Source organism: Crocodylus siamensis, chromosome 7 (genome assembly GCF_052110815.1).
Source record: "Crocodylus siamensis isolate JL-2025a chromosome 7, ASM5211081v1, whole genome shotgun sequence".
In the NCBI taxonomy this organism is placed as follows: Eukaryota; Metazoa; Chordata; order Crocodylia; family Crocodylidae; genus Crocodylus; species Crocodylus siamensis.
Genome location: NC_143401.1, coordinates 66256942 through 66274494, shown reverse-complemented (window position 1 = coordinate 66274494; position 17553 = coordinate 66256942). Strand labels below are relative to the sequence as shown.

At 36.5% G+C, this 17553-nt stretch overlaps 1 protein-coding gene across 14 annotated transcripts in view; it reads right to left on the bottom strand.

Moving 5' to 3' along the window:
- Window positions 1-17553, bottom strand: part of PCGF5 (polycomb group ring finger 5) — a 104950-nt gene that overhangs the window by 10291 nt on the left and 77106 nt on the right. For 11 of the 14 annotated variants that reach the window (XR_016443456.1, XR_016443455.1, XR_016443457.1 and 8 more), the window contains 6 exons: window positions 13635-13690; window positions 13470-13529; window positions 10884-11032; window positions 8936-9034; window positions 8131-8220; window positions 3344-3403 (listed from right to left, as the gene is read on the bottom strand). Coding sequence is in view for 11 of the 14 variants with exons in the window: in XM_090057055.1 (XP_089913181.1) it covers window positions 3344-3403; window positions 8131-8220; window positions 8936-9034; window positions 10884-11032; window positions 13470-13529; window positions 13635-13690 (514 nt within the window). In the remaining 3 variants the exon portion in view is untranslated. The remainder of the gene's footprint in view (window positions 1-3343; window positions 3404-8130; window positions 8221-8935; window positions 9035-10883; window positions 11033-13469; window positions 13530-13634; window positions 13691-17553) is intronic. The other 3 variants (XM_090057053.1, XM_090057052.1, XM_090057054.1) reach the window with 1 other exon arrangement.

Here is a 17553-nt window from a genome sequence, read left to right as displayed (position 1 = left end):
AAAACAGACAAGTATAACATGAAGACATAACTCGCATAAAATACAAACGAGATGCAATTAAATCATACTTTAAGAATAGTTAAAGGCCCTTCTCCAGGACTGTGCATATTATAGTTACCATCAGGTTAACATTGTTCTATACATTTCAATAACATTTAACCTCAAGTCAGTTTTCTAAATGTATAGTGAAAAGCTTTGTACACTAGTTAATTTTGTTAGGCACAAACAATATGCATGCTATATTACTCCTACAAATTATATGCCATATATGCTGGATATTCATAGAAAAAAAATCCTCCTCTTATTTCTGTGCAGTGAGTTTGAAGCAAAACAAATACAACATATCTTTATACCTTCACTAATAAAAACACGTTATTCTAAGATGTAGCTGGACCAATTTATAGAACTATAGACCTTCTACCTGCAGTCAGCTCTAGCTAATGGGAGCAGGGAGCACTCATCTCATTTGAAAGTCAGGTCAGTCACTTGATTTCATGAAAAAGGCTAAAATTTCCTGACAAGAACCCTTTCAACTTCATTCAGGCAGTTAATTTTGCATAGTAAAATGCAACCACTACTATTTGGATACATAAATTGGACTGTATTGCAATGGAGAATAGGAAGCATGAGAGAATGGAAGCTCCAAATACTTGCTGCTGGAAATTCTATTTTACATAATGAATAATTTTTAATCTACATTTTCCAGGATGAAAACTTAGATCAGTTTTCATTTAAGTCACATTTTTTCCATTCAACTCCACTGTGTATTCTCTTTAATGCAAAAATAGGAACAGGCTATTTTGTCAGCAATAGAATGGAGTTAACAGTAGCATGGAATAGCCTCAAGCTTTGCTGGCAGAGGTAACCACAGCTGAGGTACACATTTAAAACAAATGTGCATTTGGAATTATTAAGAGGCTGTATGATGCTATCATTAAACACTACTTTTCTTTTCCTCATTCTTTAAATACCCAAAGCCCTAGGGTGCCTGCTCTATCTTCATGTGCCCCTTCCCAACTTGCTGGGGCACAGGGCGCCTCAGTGTGGGGGCTTGCCTATCTAACTAACAGGCAGCCAGACAGGCAGCCCTCACACTGAGGCACCCTGTGCCCCAGCAAGCTGGGAAGCGGCACATGAAGACAGGAGAGCAGGCACCCTAGGACTGCCTCCTCCCTTGTCTCTGCATTTGTCCTGGCACACCACAGTTTGGCAAGCTTTGCACTGCTTTTTTTTTTTTTTTTTTTTAAAGGGGGTTTATTTTTTTTGCTACCAGGAAATCCTGGTAGAAAATTTTCCCCAGCACTGCAAATTAGCAGCACCACGTGTGGTTTAACATGCAACACATGTGGTTTGTGATGCCGCAAAGAGGTTTTGGTGCCACAAACTGTGCGTACCTGCACATCTGGATTCGGCTTAAGTTTCAGCAATATAACCACCTCCAGGTCTCGTGTGCAGTTCTTGTTAGTGTTCAGTGCATTCAAAGGAAAATGCACTGTTTGCAGAAAACAGTATTGATTTGAAACATGAGTCTTAAACCATAGATGTGGTGGCTTCTTTGCTACCATATAGCAGTGGTATCCTGCATAGATACATTTAATTTACTGAGTTTTGTTTGAATATGCATTTATTACATATAAATGAGAACACAGTATTTTTGTCCAAGCTACTTTGAATATTTCTGATTTAGGTATCTGATTTCTCAAAGCTTCATTGTACAAACCCCACAATAGAAGTGATTTTTCTATTCTTTTTTTTTTTTTTTGTCTTTTTGGTCTCTGAAGTACATCTGTGACCTGCACTGAGACATCCCATACCCCAGACAGACTCCCAGCAGCATGTGAAGCAGTGGGACAATGTGTCCCACTGCAAAGTTCACAAGTAAGGGTGCTGCATCACAAAAGTAGTGGTACAAATTTGTACAGACTGTCAAAAAGCCCCAGGCGGAATCATTTCAATCTTTGCAGGTTAGTCTAAGTTGCATAAATTGAATCAATAAGTAAACAGACATTCACTTTTGATTCTGAAAATGCAGCAATATGCCTGCAGTGACCTAAGGCATAAGTCAGAGGGCACTAGAGAATGTGTCCCTGCTTGGCTAAAGAAGACAGGGTTGGGCCAACGCTAGCTTACCCACCCTGTGAGAAGGGGGTTGCAGGGCAGGTGCAAAGCATTTTGGGATGCTGGGGGACTTGAATCTGGAGGGGACTTGGGACAGAAGTTAGTTCAATAAACCGATTTAACCTAAATCAGTTAAGTCTAATATTACATCCATCCAGGTTTATCTTATTTTTCAAAATGGTTTCAGCCATTTTGAAAGCAGTTCAGGCCTACTGAACTTTTGTTGCGTTACAGACGTGAACTGGTTTCTGATCAATTATACTTGTTTGTGTGTAATTTCTGTCCCTAGTCATGTCACTCTACTGAATTCAGTATAATTACAAAGAGAAAGTGTAGCAAAATTTCACCTTCTATTGTAATGTAAAAAAATTAGTCCACATCTGAGTAATTTTTAAGAGATACTGGCCAGGGGAAACTGCTGGATTGAAGTTCAGATCCAAATGTGCAGCTTGAAAAGGTCCTTAAAACAGGCCAAATGAGAACACATAAATCTGACCACTGTGTTTAGGCTCCAGATTCTGGACTCTGGGCATGCTATAATATGGAGACTCAACGTTACACCATCTCTAATTTATAATATAGAAAATGGAACATACCATTTGAGTTTTAAGGTCCGAAAGAAATTATAAGAATTGCTGTCTTGGAAATGACTAACTCTCCATCCAATATAGCATCTTTTGCTTGCCTATACTTGGTTTTGAAACTCTTAGGAGTACTAATTTAATGCACTGTAATTGGTGCTATTGTGCATTAGTGAAGATGAACACTTGGTCTAATTCACATTAAGTGCCACAACAAAGTCTACTGTGCGTTATCAAACTTTGTGTGCGATGCACTAATGTACAGCAAAATTAGTCTAATGCGCATTTAGCATCTCATGTAGATGCACCCATTATGTCCCTAACTAAGCAGTTTATAGGAGAGGGATAAGGCAAAAGTGGGAAAAATTCTACTTTTCTGCTGATCAGCTTTGCATGATGATAAATAGTCTATTTAAAAAAAAATTATAAACCTAATAATTCCCAAGCGGATTTTATTCATTCAATAAAGTTACAATGAGTGAATATGCAGAATACTTAGATCTTTGTGTGTCCAAGTTTTGCTCACGGAGCTTTGTAATGTGAAGATAAAAAAAAGAAAAACCCTCTGCAACAATATGCGTAAAAGCAGAGGTGTTGACCAAACCTTAGTGACTGTAATATGTTCAGTCGTGAGTGCCTCTTACCTGATAAAAAGTGCCATCCTGTGAGCAGACTTGCGAAGATGAGCAGTTCTGACACCGAAACTGCGAAGGAGATGATTTTCTGATCAGATAAGAGGCATCCACAACTGGACACATACATTTATCAATCACTTAAATGTTTTTGTTTCAAGTAAGAGATTTAAAATTAATGTATTCTTTTTAAAGCAGGAAAGCATTTTCTACTGGAATAAATGGCGTTTTTCTTAGATTACATTTACCTCTTATAAGGCTCTCAAGTGTTCAATCACAGACTCAGACTGAACAGTATCAAAGACAGAGATGATGCATTTATATGATCTTTATCCAAAGGAATGGGTCATTTGCTAACAACCACTACAGATACTGCAATACAATTGGGCCTAAAGATCAGATTTGACCAGGAGCAGGGCAAAGCAACCACAGACATTTCTGAAACATTTCATCCAGACAGAAACAGCACCCTAAGACACTGAAACCACAGTAATGGATACAGTACTATAAACTGTATCATTTCTATTGGTGTTACTTTGTAGTCTTTGATTAGTGAAGAGTAATTTATAATTATTTACTGCTCTGATTATAAAAAAACTTTGTGTATAAAGTTGATCCTACATTTTCAAGTTCATAAGTTGGAAAATAAATAGCTTTGCCAAATATATGTCGATCACTATTACGTTCTTGAACTACTATAAGCCTTATAAAAAAAACCAATCAAACAGGAGATGAAACAACCAAGGAAAGAACCAAAAGGCTAAAAGCAAAAATAACTAAAACAAAAAACCAAAACACCTGTTCTACAGATAATGTTGTGTAAGACTCACTCAGTCTTCAGCCTAAAATTCCATGTTTATATGTATCAAGGCAAATGTTGTTTAGTTAAATGGAAACTGTTTACTTAGGAAAAGTTACTTAGGAAAAGGCTAGATTCAATTTGCAATTCTGGATTCAAACTTCATATGAGGTGCAGAGGTGAAACCTTGAATCAAACCAGCTCTGGTTTTAGGAGTTAAAAAATACAAATCTTCCTAATGTTTCAAAGGAAAGGAGAAAGTGGGTGGTTATATTTATAAAACAGCTGTGTGCAGGTATCAGCTCAGATTTGACCTTTCCTAAAAGTGTAAGTTAAGTAAATTTGGCTAACTTGCACCTGGAAGAACAAAACATTGTTTTTTAGCTGTCTTGTAACTATTTTAAAATTTAAGCTTAGATAATTTCTAGACTAAACTAAAAATTTTCACAATCACTAGTCTATTCCAAATAAATGCAACAGTGCACTGTAAAAATAACTCATACATCTTAAACATATCCAACTGTACATGGTTTCCTTCCAGGTCACTGCGCGTTGTTTCCTGGTTCTATGGTTCTAGTGGTGATCTTTCCCAGAGCTGGGAACACACTTTCCACCTCTCTGCTCCCTGCATTGTAACCAAAGGTCTGGAAGCCTCAAGTTGCCACAGGGCCCTTAGGGCTTACAAGTTTCTGCTCTACCTGACCCCCACTCCAGTGGAGCAAACTAGGGAGACCCCTAGGAACGGCAAAACAATGGTGACCTGGGTAACCCAGACAAGGTGATACTTCCCTACGTGAGTTGCGTCCGTCAGCAGCGTTCCCTCTTAAGCCGTGTGGTGCGCGGCTGTGCAGGTGTGCTCATGCTATGCTGCCAGGTGTGCCTGTGCAGCCGCACAGCTTAGAGGGAATGCTGCCTGTCAGCCAGCTGCCATAATAATAGAGCAGATGACCCTGTGCAACGCTCTTAAAGGCCAGTGAGGTTATCTGTTCTGCTGCCCCAAAAAAGAGTACCAATGCAGTGATCTGCTCTTGTATGGTAATGGCTCCATACCAACATACTGTATTGTTTAACTGTGATTTTTATGGGAGGTTTGTTGAGGGGAAAAGGTCAATTTATAACTGGAAAAATACAGTATCTAATATAGTGACTCTCAACCTTTTTATACTCCAGGCACTCCTTGAAAATGACAGCTCCCAGCTTGCACTTGTTTCTTGACTACAGAAAAATGATAGAGCAATTCTTGTTGCAAAAAATTCAAAGACCAGAAAAAGTCTAAATGCTTTTGACACTATGAATTCATATTTGAAATCTGTTCAGCTTATAAATCATGTGTAGGTGCTTGCACTCTTAATGTTGTGCAGCACACTGTGTCACCCCTGAAAAAACCTTGCACCCTGGTTGAGAATCACTGGTTTAAAACAACAAATAAATGTATTGGACAGATAGTCTGCATGCCCATCAGTAACCTTCAGAATTTCACTGACATTTTTCAATGAGAGAGAGGGTTAATTTGATTGTAGTCCACTTCATTCAGTTGAGTTTGGTGCCATCCATGAGCAGAGAGGTAGTTAGCTGTGTTAGTCTGATGTCAGACAGAAGCCAGGGTAGAGATGTTACAGGCTAACTAAGATGTATAGAAAGCATACATATACAGCTATCTAATGCATTTAAAAAGATTTTTTCTTTGAGTTTCTTTAAGTGAGTGCAAATATGATGGATTTGATGAGAAAGGTATTCACTGTTGCTTCCAAAGCAATGCAACTATCAAGTGTCAATGTGTAGACAGGAGCAGGAGTATCAAACACAATGAATGCATTCCAATATTACTGATGTTGCCTCATTTTTCCTCAATGTTTCTTAAGAGCACAGCCAATACTAATACAAACTCAGAAGGCTAGCCAAGCATTTATCAACTGGATCCAAAAGGCAATATGGTAAAATACTACTTTTCCCACTAGTGGTGCAATACTGTATACTATGAAAACATTTTTAACCTTTAATCCCCGTCTATATTTTATATTTGCATAAAAACAAAGAGACACTTTTGAAAGTCCTCTTTCAGTTTTACCTTACAATAAGAATTTGAAAATTGTACTATCATCACTGTGCTTAAGCGTTGTCTTCTCTTCCTATGCCAGGATGCTTTTTACCTTTGATTACTTGAAAACCAAACAATCAATCCAGAGGCCCTAGAATTTACTACAGATTTGCAAGTTAAACTATGGGTGTGTCTACATGAGATGTGTTAATGTGCATTAGCCTCATTTAATGTGTATTACAGGCATGGGTCTACACCCGTGTTCCCTTAATATGCATTACAATGGCAAAATTAGGCTGATAGTTAAAGCTCCTTAATGCATGTGTAGACCCAACCTGACACTAAAGTTAGTGTCGGGTCTGCCCAGCTGCACGTGGCAGGGCTTCAGGGACTTTAGCGCCAAGTCCTTGCACGTGTAGACACTTGCAAAAAAAAAAATTAAAAATTCGCTTAATACGCTTTAAATGTAGTCACGTTTAAATGCATGTGCTGATACACTATGACTAGTATTTAACCTTTGTTGCACCCATACGAAGTTTCCATTTTATACCCAAAGGCAACTAAACCATATAGGTATATGGCATTCATAAACAAATGAATATATACAAGAAAAAAATGGACAGTTAATGATGGGCAGAGTTAATGGTAAAAGATAAAGCCTAAGGGCTGTTAACTCAAACTGAACATTGTAGCCTGTCAGCTATTCTAAATGTATACATTCAGGGGCAAAAAAATCTGAGCGGTCTTAACTGGAGACAATTTTTTTATATATTAGTTCTATGAGATTCTTAATATACAATTAAAACAAGTAATGGTGAAAACAATATAAAATGATCTGCCTCAGCTAAATGCCCCAAAATATTGACTGACAAACAGATAGGTAGATACACAGATTTTGAATGCAAAACTGTTAGGCACAAATTCCTACATTATCATTAGTTGAGATCCTAGTATTTTAAACTGAAAGAAAAAAAATCCAAGAATAAAATGAATACTTCTATTTTTAGATCAGAACTGAACTTATTCAAACTTTGTATTCCTGCTAAGTTCTATTTCCCCAGCTGGACAGTACTGGATTTAAATCACTGGGCAGGAAGCCTCAATTTAATCTTTTTTATTTTTTTTTTTAACACAGAAAGTACATTCTTGTTGTTTGAGATCCTCTGTTTTAGTTAACTTCTTGAAACTGCACTTTTAGAGACAGGTAAGGACTTGACTCTGTACACAAACTTGCAGAGAGGCAATAGGGCTAACAGGTATTGTCTGTTACCTCTCATCTCCATATACTGCTGTTAATAGGGATGTTATCTCTGGAGACACAAATCCACAGTTTGAGAACTGAAATTAAGCATCACAGAGATGCTTAATGCGATCTTCTACACTGAGCATCAAATCCCATTGGTAAGAGTGGTTTTCTGTAATCTTTACTAATCTATAAAGAAGCCTCTGGGCACCCTGTAAGATTGGGCTCCTAATATATTCATGTTGCGACCTATTTATAATACTTTTCTAAAAAGGTTATATGAATACATTGTCTGAAATAGTATATAATTAAAAGTCATAATCCCTATTCCATGATGATATATTTGAGTTTTAACATATCTTAAATTAAAATTATCTTTATATATAGGGTATTTTTTTTAAAAAGCATCTTCACGAAAAAAATTATCAAAATACAATTAAATACAAAATCTGATTAAAAAAATATTTTAAAAAAATTGTTGCTTGTTATCCAACATGGGCAGCATCCCTAGTTTAGAGCTTCATTAATTATATTAAGAAGCCAAAGAGGAGTTATCTAGAGAGCATATGAGATTAATTTTTAAATACAAATTTTGTAAGGGTTTTCAGATAACTTTTGGACCAAGCCAAGATGACACATATATACCCTGTATGTCCATCCAGCTATACACAGGTATACGCAAATAATAATTAATGATGCAAAATTCAAAATGTATTTACATTTTCGCCTCTGAGTCTCCATCTTGTCATATAGATGAATTCCATAGTATGATCCTTCCCCATGATTTCTCCATTGCATAGTACATCCAGCTTAAACATAATAAAACAAAGCACTCAATCCAACAAGTAAAGAATATTAACATTCAAGTGAAATTGTAAGTGAAAATCTCTGAACCAATTAGGTTCATGAAAATACATTCATCAGAAACTCTTAATGTATGTACCATACACTGACCGGTGACCCCAGAAATGGAGAGATGAAAAACATGGAAGGAATCATGACTTGTTCACGGAGCATGTAAAGGGGAGGAGGGTCACATAAATACCTAAAATAGATTAATTAGTCTGTAGTCTGGGCTGTTTTTTATAGTACACAAGGAAAATAAAGGATCACCCAGGCAACTACAGAATTGGTACATGTTAGCCAATATCCCTTTCTTCCTAGAAACTACTGTTGTAATACTTGACGAATGAATGTTATTATTAAACATGTATAAAGATGAACAAAAAAGCATATATCAGTATGTCAAAATAACTTGAAAAGATACCCAATTATACGTCCATCGCTCTAAAGTTGAGCAACAAAAATTATAAAAACCATACAGCACTTTGGCTAAGCATCCTTCAGTGAGTATGGCTAAGCAGCAAGATTTGGAGCACCTTGAATAGGTGCTCAAACTTATCTTGTACCTAATGACTGTGACAAAAAAATCCTAATTTAGTTGAAATTTAAATTTAAGGCAGATTCCAGGGGATTAAAACAAGACAAAACAAAAAAAATCAAGCTTGGTTCACTTAAACTTACCTCATAAGAACTTGGAAGTTTTAATTTTAAACTGAGAAACTTCTTGATAGTTCCCACAGTCACTCGTGTAGAACAACGGATGAATTTCTTCATTAAACCCTGAAAGAATAAAATTAGAAAAGGGATGTTGGATATTTTGAAGCTATTCACCTTCATCTTTGGTTAGGTAGCATATACGCAACTTTTGGTACAAAAGCATCTATTAGTATGAGTATGAGCTGCTTTACTGGTGTCCAATTTTAGTGTGTTGCATTTAAACTTATAAACCAGTACAAGATCTAAGATACATTCTGGCTAATTTTCTTTTAGGGAAATTTAAGCCGGAGCAAAGCAGCAAAAAGTACAGATCTATCTGGGCTAGAGATTCATTTTTTGGATACACATTGCAGAGTGAGACACATATATCTTGCCCTGCTAGTTTAATACAAAAGCTTTTCTGCTATATGAGAGTTTCAAACAAGAAGTGTTATGGGCAAGTATCTACTGACCTACAAAGAAAAGATTCTGTAGTACATGGATTGGGAAGTGTTTTGCTCTTACACAATTATTTTATAGTTTTTTTTTACCTGTATTTTGATATCATATTTTCTCAGATACAGAAAACCCCTTTCCATCCGAAATCAGCCCCCTAAGGTAAAGCCTCAAATACCTCATGTGCCAAAACTAACCAAAGGCCCTCTATAAAAGCAATTTTAAAAATAAAAGACCACATGCAGTACAAAGCACTATGTTGTATAGTCACATGCCAAATTCTCTCACATACAACATGTACAAAATCAACATCCCAGAACTGGGGTGTATTATGTGGGGTAGCTGATTTTCTGCCCAGGAGAGAAGCACCCTGCTTTGATTCCTAATTACAATGCAGCAGCTGTTGCATTACAATTCAGGCAGCTGAGGACATCAGTTGACTTAATGGTTGATTGTTCTTCACTCCACAGATATTAACTAGATCATCTCTCTTTCTTAATGATCTTGATGTTCCCATAATCAAGCTAAACTTCCTTTGGACAATTTTTCTATCTGCTAACTGCTCCTGGTCTCCTCTTCCTATTTCACTGTACTGGAGACCTTAGCGCTCTCTCAAAGCATAGATCTACCCATGGAGACCAGGCTTTAAGTGCAGCTAGGGTTTCTGCTTTACTTAAACAGGAAAGGTAGGGCAAGTCAGCTGAAAATTATGAAGCCATATCTCTGGAAAAATCTTTTTTGTATTCATTCTGCCTTTTAAAAACAAGGTGCATATTATATTCAAGAGCATTTCCAGGTAAGAAAATGTGGTGATTTGACAGTAAAATCCTAAAGAACTTACCCCCCGGTTGGATACTCTTAGCCTCAGTCTCCCTTTTCTATTTTTCTACAAATAGAAAAATTCATTTACCCTAGGTTACAGAAAACTAGTGTCAGAACCAGGTCAGATCTGTTCTAACCACCCAGAAGGCACTGCCATAGTTAGACTGCCTTCAGCACCCAAGCTAGCTGGCTTATGGATAACTCTGGTAACTCTGCTGTATACCAGTGTACTTTCAGTTTCTGGGTTAAAATTACTAAATACTTTTTTGTAAGAGTATTAGGAAAATATTTAAGCCAGTTTCTGCTGAAGAAAAATCATAAGAGAATGGGGTATATTAAAATATGCTTTTTACATTGGTTCATTATTGCAATTCTCAATTAATTTGAAACATACTACTACAAGGGCTTACAGAGATGATTAAGCCATAAGTGAGTAAGTTTATGGGCAAGCAATTGGAAATATTCCAAGAAACTTTGAAATGCCCCAACTCACAAAAGGATTCCATAGTTTGGGAAGTGCAGATGGATACAGGTTATCAATTCTGCAAAACTCTCCCCTGTAGACATTTACCTTAGATTGCTATGAGACCCCTTGGGCCCCTAATGATAAGACATGGCCAAAAACAATAAACAGCACAAATTCTTTGCAACTCACTTTCACTACGTTATCCCCTGACTGTCCATTGTTACGTAAACAATCCAGGCAAATAGCAATCTGTGGGTCACTCCTATGATAGTCTTTATCTTCCTGATTTTCATCACCCTCTTCATCTACTTTGGGCTTATCAGATTTTGGATTTTCATCTGTAACATAAAAATCAGATTATTTATGTATAATATAATTAACAGTCAAATGCAGTATCTGGGACTGAATTCATATACCCCCCCCGAAACTTGAGGCTTACTACTGAAATCATAATTTATTATGCATAAGAAGGATATTCATTTTATAGGGAATGGTTAAGTTAGGGGCTGGTAGCCATTATGGATGATATTTTTATTCATTTCTTTCCAATAATTAAAAAAAACCCAAACAAACCTCTGAATGCATCAGGACTATGTGACTGCACAGCTGCCTTAGGCTTTGTCTTTACTGCCAAAAAAAGTTCTCTCGTTGCAGGTTTTTTCTTTTAAAGCCATCAGTACACTTTAATAAAAGCCTTGTGGATGCTTGAGGAAATTACCATGAGGAAAATTACACAAGGTTGATGCTATACTTCTGTCATTGGTAGACCTCAACTAGGTAAAAATTGTAAGTGCCTTTCATCATAGAGAAGGACAGCTAATACAACTGGTAACCTATTTTAAGTCTTCTGCTTCTTGCAGTTAAGACATACCATGTATAACCATGAGCTCTTATCATTGTTACCTTTGCCTTCTGTCACCCCTTCCTTTCGTTCATTTATTATACTCTATGTTGCATTGAAAAAACTCTTCAGAAAAGGGACTGTCTCCTACCATGTAGGTATAAAATGTCAAGTATAGTAGAGCCCCAGTGCTATTTTTGGGGGGTTACCATACTGCATATAATAAAAATCATACAGGAGAAGGAAATTGAGTGTTTTTAACTGGTTTACCTTTTGATATATCTGGAAGACAGCATACAAGAATTCTAACAAGTATACCTAAGTACTATTTCCTGACTCCCTCTGCTGTGATTCTGTGGATACTAGCAAAATCTGATCACTACAGGCACAATGCACGAAAAAAAGATATTTAGGTAGCTAAGGTGCAGAGCAGTTACCAAAATATGAATAGCTATTAAATAAAAAAAGTAGCCAAAAGAACAGTTCTGACTCATACTAATGCAATAACTGGTGTATGAGATGGCAAAACAACTGAAGTGGATTACTTTTTGACTCGTCTGGTATGGTTTTCTTCCACAAACAACTTACACAAAGTAGAACAGAATTAATAAAACTAGCTAACTAAAACTTCAAGCTAACTAAAACTAGCTAACTAAAACTCCAATTACATATGATACTCTACAGCAAACTAGTATAATTTTGTCCATATTGTCTTTCAGGCCAGCATTAAAACTATTAGTAGGGGGAAAAAAAAAAACTTGCCACTTGTAATGTTTGCCAAATGCAAATAAGAAAAACTAGTGAGAATTAAAACGTTAATGTCAAACTGGAAAGAACATATTACAAACAATGGAGAAGAAAACAAATAATACGAAACAAATACTTGATAAGCCTTCTTTAAAATAAACAATTGTTACTTTGGCTTGGTAAAGCTGTTTTTTTAAAAATGGTTTACACGAGTTAAATATGCTGTGGTATCTAAATGATGAAGCTGAATTAAGGAACACAAAAACCCCTTGGATGGTTTGTATTACTTATTAGCTCAATAAAGAACTTTCAAAGTTCACAGCTCTACTACTGAAAGAGTCATTCTGGAATCTATATAAAACAGTTGTTTAGCACTTGTGGAAAAACAGTTTTGCTATATGTCATAACTAATTCTTGACAACCTCCTACTAAACAGCTGGTCAAATTTGATAACAGAAAATAATCTGAACATAAAGACTCAAGTAGTTCTGTGTCACAGCATGGTGGATTATAACTAGGATCAAAGTAGAAAATATCAAGTAGCGTGAAAGATATTAAGAATTCAGAGTGGAAAATGGTATGAATGTTAAGCATGAAGGTACTTGGTAATTCAGTTGAAAATATTACTAAAATCATTATTGCTGTTCAACTGTTGAACAGACAAGTTGAACTACAGCTCTCATTCTACAAAAGCTTATTTTTATGTACCTCTACAGAGCCACTAAATTCAATGCAACTATGCCAATGTAGAAATAAGCACAGGATTGGGGTCAGTCAGGAAAGCCATTCTCTAACACAGGTTTGGCCAACTGGTAGCCCACGAAGGGTCAAGCTGTGGTCCCCAAGCTTTTGCTTGGCTGCTGCCTTCCCCCAGTGCTCTGGCTCCAACAACAGCTAGTCTCCAGGCTCCACCTCTGTCCATGAGCTTTTACTGCCTGCCTTTGTACAGAGGTAGGAGCAGGGGCAGAGTGCAGTGGGCAAGGGGAACCCGTGTGGTACCCCAGAGGGTGGTGCAGCCCAGGGTTCCTATGGCTCATGCTGGGATTGGCCTAAGGGTGTGCTGCCTTGCTGATGCAGCTTGCGGGGCGCATTTGGTCCCCAGTTGCTTACAGTTGGACACCCTGACTTAACAGATACAATACAGAATGTACTGGGGGGCAGGAGGGAGAAAGAAGGGCAGAAATCACCTTGTCCATTTTCTTGAGGTTTGTTTTTCCTCCAAAATTCGATCTCACGCTGTAGTTCCTCTAGTAAGCAGCAAACAAAAGCAGTGTGATTCTTCAGCAATATAGAAATATCACTAGAAATTAATTTCTAATACAAAAAGGTATAATACTGAATTAGAAACTTACGTTCTCGAAGTCCGGGCACCAGTTTGAATATAATTTCTTCTAATGTGTTATCTAGCCTTTCATAGGGAAAAAAAATTATTTCAAAGAAAGAAAAGAAAAGAACAAATACAAACAAAAAAGATAGTTGAACATTAAAAGTAATTATATGACAATACTCTGGTAAGTAATACATCATTCACAATCCTATAGATTTTAGCATGGAAAGGAAGAGTGGAAAAGTATTCACATTTATCTCCCTTCAGCCATTCCTGGAACCTACTTGTTTTAGACTAGGATATAGTAACACCAGATATCAGCATTAAAAACAGAGAGAAAAAAAAAGAAGGAAAGAAAAGTGAAAAATCAATCTGTATAAAATATTAATTGTAGTATTCAAATTTTTGCCACAAGCAAATCATCATATAAAGCAGTTTACTCAATATTTGAAACAAAAATTAGAAAAATAATAAAATGAGGTCAAACAAACCAATTTGAAGACGTTGACCTGTGCACTATATAAAGCAAACTAAACAACCACTAACCATACTATTTCTCTGTAAAATTTCCCATTAAGACTTTTTACCCCATGGGCTAAAAAAAAGCAATGGCATAAACTATTATAATAAGCATTCTTAAAATTCCCATGACCACAGTAGCTAGGTACCATAAAATACACCAATAGTACTGTAGCTCAAAAGGAAAAAACTAACCCTAAGGAAAATTGTCAGAGGATTAATTTACAGTAGACACACAGCCAAATGTTATGTTTAATTAAGTTATGGTTATGGCACATAATAAAAGGAAGGCTGCTTAGAGATAAAGCTCCCTCAAATATGTTTTCATTTTTGCACGTGGAAACAGACTACAATAACTGAACCGTGTACTGAAGTTGTTTGCTCAAATATCTATGAAAAAAGAGAAAATGTTTTTGCTATCACTTCCAGCAGTACAGCTAGCAATTTAGTATCTATCACAGTATTTTCATATAGCAACAAAAGCCATTTATCTAGAACAATCCCACCTACACTGATATGACAAACAGATAATCTGAACATTATAAAGTATATTTGTACTAGGGGACTGGAAATTGTAGACTATTTTAAAAATAATGTAACAGTTCCATAATACATTATTCTATTTTGATTAGAAAAGTAAATCCATGGGACCAACTAAATGGTAATATAAAGTGAGGTGCAGATAGATGTAAGTGACAGTGTGGCATAGCTTGCACTGATATGGCATTTACAGCCTGGATTTGGATATTCACTAAGCTAAATCCTTGGCTTCTTTTCTGGTTGCTTTGCTATATACACTCTTTTGGAACTCGGCCAGTCCAGGATCAAGCAGAATTGTGGCCTGGAGCCCTCACTCAGCTTCCCCTTAGCTACAGTAAGGTAAACTTCACACAGCTGAGGGAAGCCACCAGGTATCAAATCAATGCAGGTTAGGCTACTTTATCACTTAACAGTGATAGTTACACCCAATTGCTTAATTTACATCATCTAGAGATATCTGTAACATTGGTACCTCCTTTGACCAGATTCAAATTGTCAGCAGATTCTATCCCCAGTTTTTAGCATCTCCAGGTCAGATGCAGCCTCAGAGAAAAACTATATACTGTATTTCAGGTTAGGGACTTACACACACAGGCATTCACAATATGTCTTCACTACAGCTTACCATATACTGTGGAGACACTCAGGCCAATGTTAAATGAGCTGGCTCAGATACCAAACCTGATTCTCACAATGCAACTGGATGTAATAAACCCATGCATTGCTGCTAACTTGGTTCTCCTAAGGGCAATTTAGTTCCATACCAAGATATTAGACATTACCAACTCAAAATGTCAGGCTAGCAAAATAAGCTGTTTGAAATATCATACAAGACGGCATCATCTAAGAACCCTTAACTTATAATTATTTTCTTTTTTAAAGTACACCTAATTTGGTACTATAAATTCATTAGAAAAAGAAAACTGAGGGATCCAACTTCAGTCTAAGATTGTGTGTGCAAACTTGCAGTAAAAAATTACTTACAAGTATCTCATAAAGTGCATAGCTGTTCACTACACCTCTTGCTCATGAGGGATGAAAAGTTAGACAGGAAGAAGACAGAAATGATTTACTGTTGGTGAATGGATAAAGCCCATTTCAATAGGGAATACTTCTTGTAACTAATATAAAAGAAAATCTGGAATTCTTATAACAAAATCTATATCTAATTAAAAAGATCAAATTCTGTCATCAAAGCATCTTGGTCCGAAACCACTATTCAACCTTTTATACTATGGTCCTGGATTATCATGTTATGTTATGAAGACAGCTTTGCCACAGCATTTTTCATATTCAGTGCCTCAATAGATTTCTTCTGGGTCTGATTCAAGGAGAAGTAAAGAAATAGAAAGTCTCCAGAATCTCACATAAACCACTCTAAATTGTAAAAGAAACTCAGAGAGTTGGAGGGAAAACAAAAGTCCCAGCAAGTTGAAATGCCCTGTTTTGAAAGCTGTCCTCAGAAGACCAGGCCAAATAACACCAAAGGTCCTTTTACTGCCTCAAGACTGAAGGCTTGGTTCAATTAGTAAGCACTGTTTCTCCTATGGTACCAAGCTTAGTTGTGTTGGGAAGGGGTATCATCACTTGCGGTTTCCAAAGACTGACCACCACACTCAATTCTACTTGCACCTCCATCTGAAAACAAATGAGCTCCTAATTCTTCAGAATGGTATACAAACCCAGAACATTCCCCTTCCCCCATTTTAATACTCTGCCCTTACTTATAGATGTGAACTCCTTGCCTGGTGCTGTTTATCTTGGGGCTAAAGAAATTGTCAGTGCTGCTTAAACTACAAGAAAACCATCATACTTCGTAAGTTTATGATGTTAGCATGAAAAGCTAGTTTCCTTGTCTATAATTATCTTTACTTTTCAAGTAAGTAAACAAAACAAACAGAGTCACTTGACATTTGTTATGTAAACAGCATTAATGTTAATCAGACTGACAGGCAAAAAATGCTAGGAAAAGTAACTACATTCTGACTTTTGCCTGTAGCAAATGACATGAACCCCCTCCCCCTCCCAGAAACCTATACAAAAAAGTTTTTTTTCAGGTATTATTTACAATATTACTGTCATAAGAAGGCTTTGAAAAGCAATTAAAATTTGTCTTTTGTAGCGTGCCAAACATCCTAAAATGAAATTATTTTAGAAAACTCCAAGTCATCTTTTTTGTCATTTGGTACTTCCAGTAAAAGCTGGAACAAGACTATATAAAGTTAACTGTAGTTCTCCACCCCAACCTTGTCCAAAAGTTCTCTCAAATAGAACACGATATAAAATAAAACAAAGGTAAATAACAGCTTTTTTTATATCTCCAATTTCTATTTTACCCAAGCAAACAACCCTTCGTTATGAAATATTCTGTAATGTGACAAATTCAAGTATCATTAGTGTTCACTGGCATACACAGAACAAGCTGGCAGAAGAAAGTGATTCAGTATTCATGACGCACCCTACTGATTTCTGGCACATAACTTTGGTTAGGTTGTGAATACAGGACAGGGCCCATAGTAATTCTAAGAATTCAACAGTTCCCATGTTATAGATAGACACAGGATTTCAATCAACTTTACAGGACTTAAAATCCCTGTACAATTTATATGTAGGACACCAATAACTCAGAAATATCTGTATTTCAAAGATCTTGTAAGATCAAATTTGCAACAATATAAAATCAATTAACAGAAATCAATATAAATCAATTCATAGAAAAGTATAGCTGGAAAGGACCTTCACAAGGCATCTAGTCCAAACCTCTGCCTGATCATCCCTATCCAAACCAGCCTACACAAATCCATTGTCTAACTTATTAGTAGAACTACACTGTCAACTCTGACAACCACAAGGCACAGCACCCTAACCACCACAGGCAAAGCAGG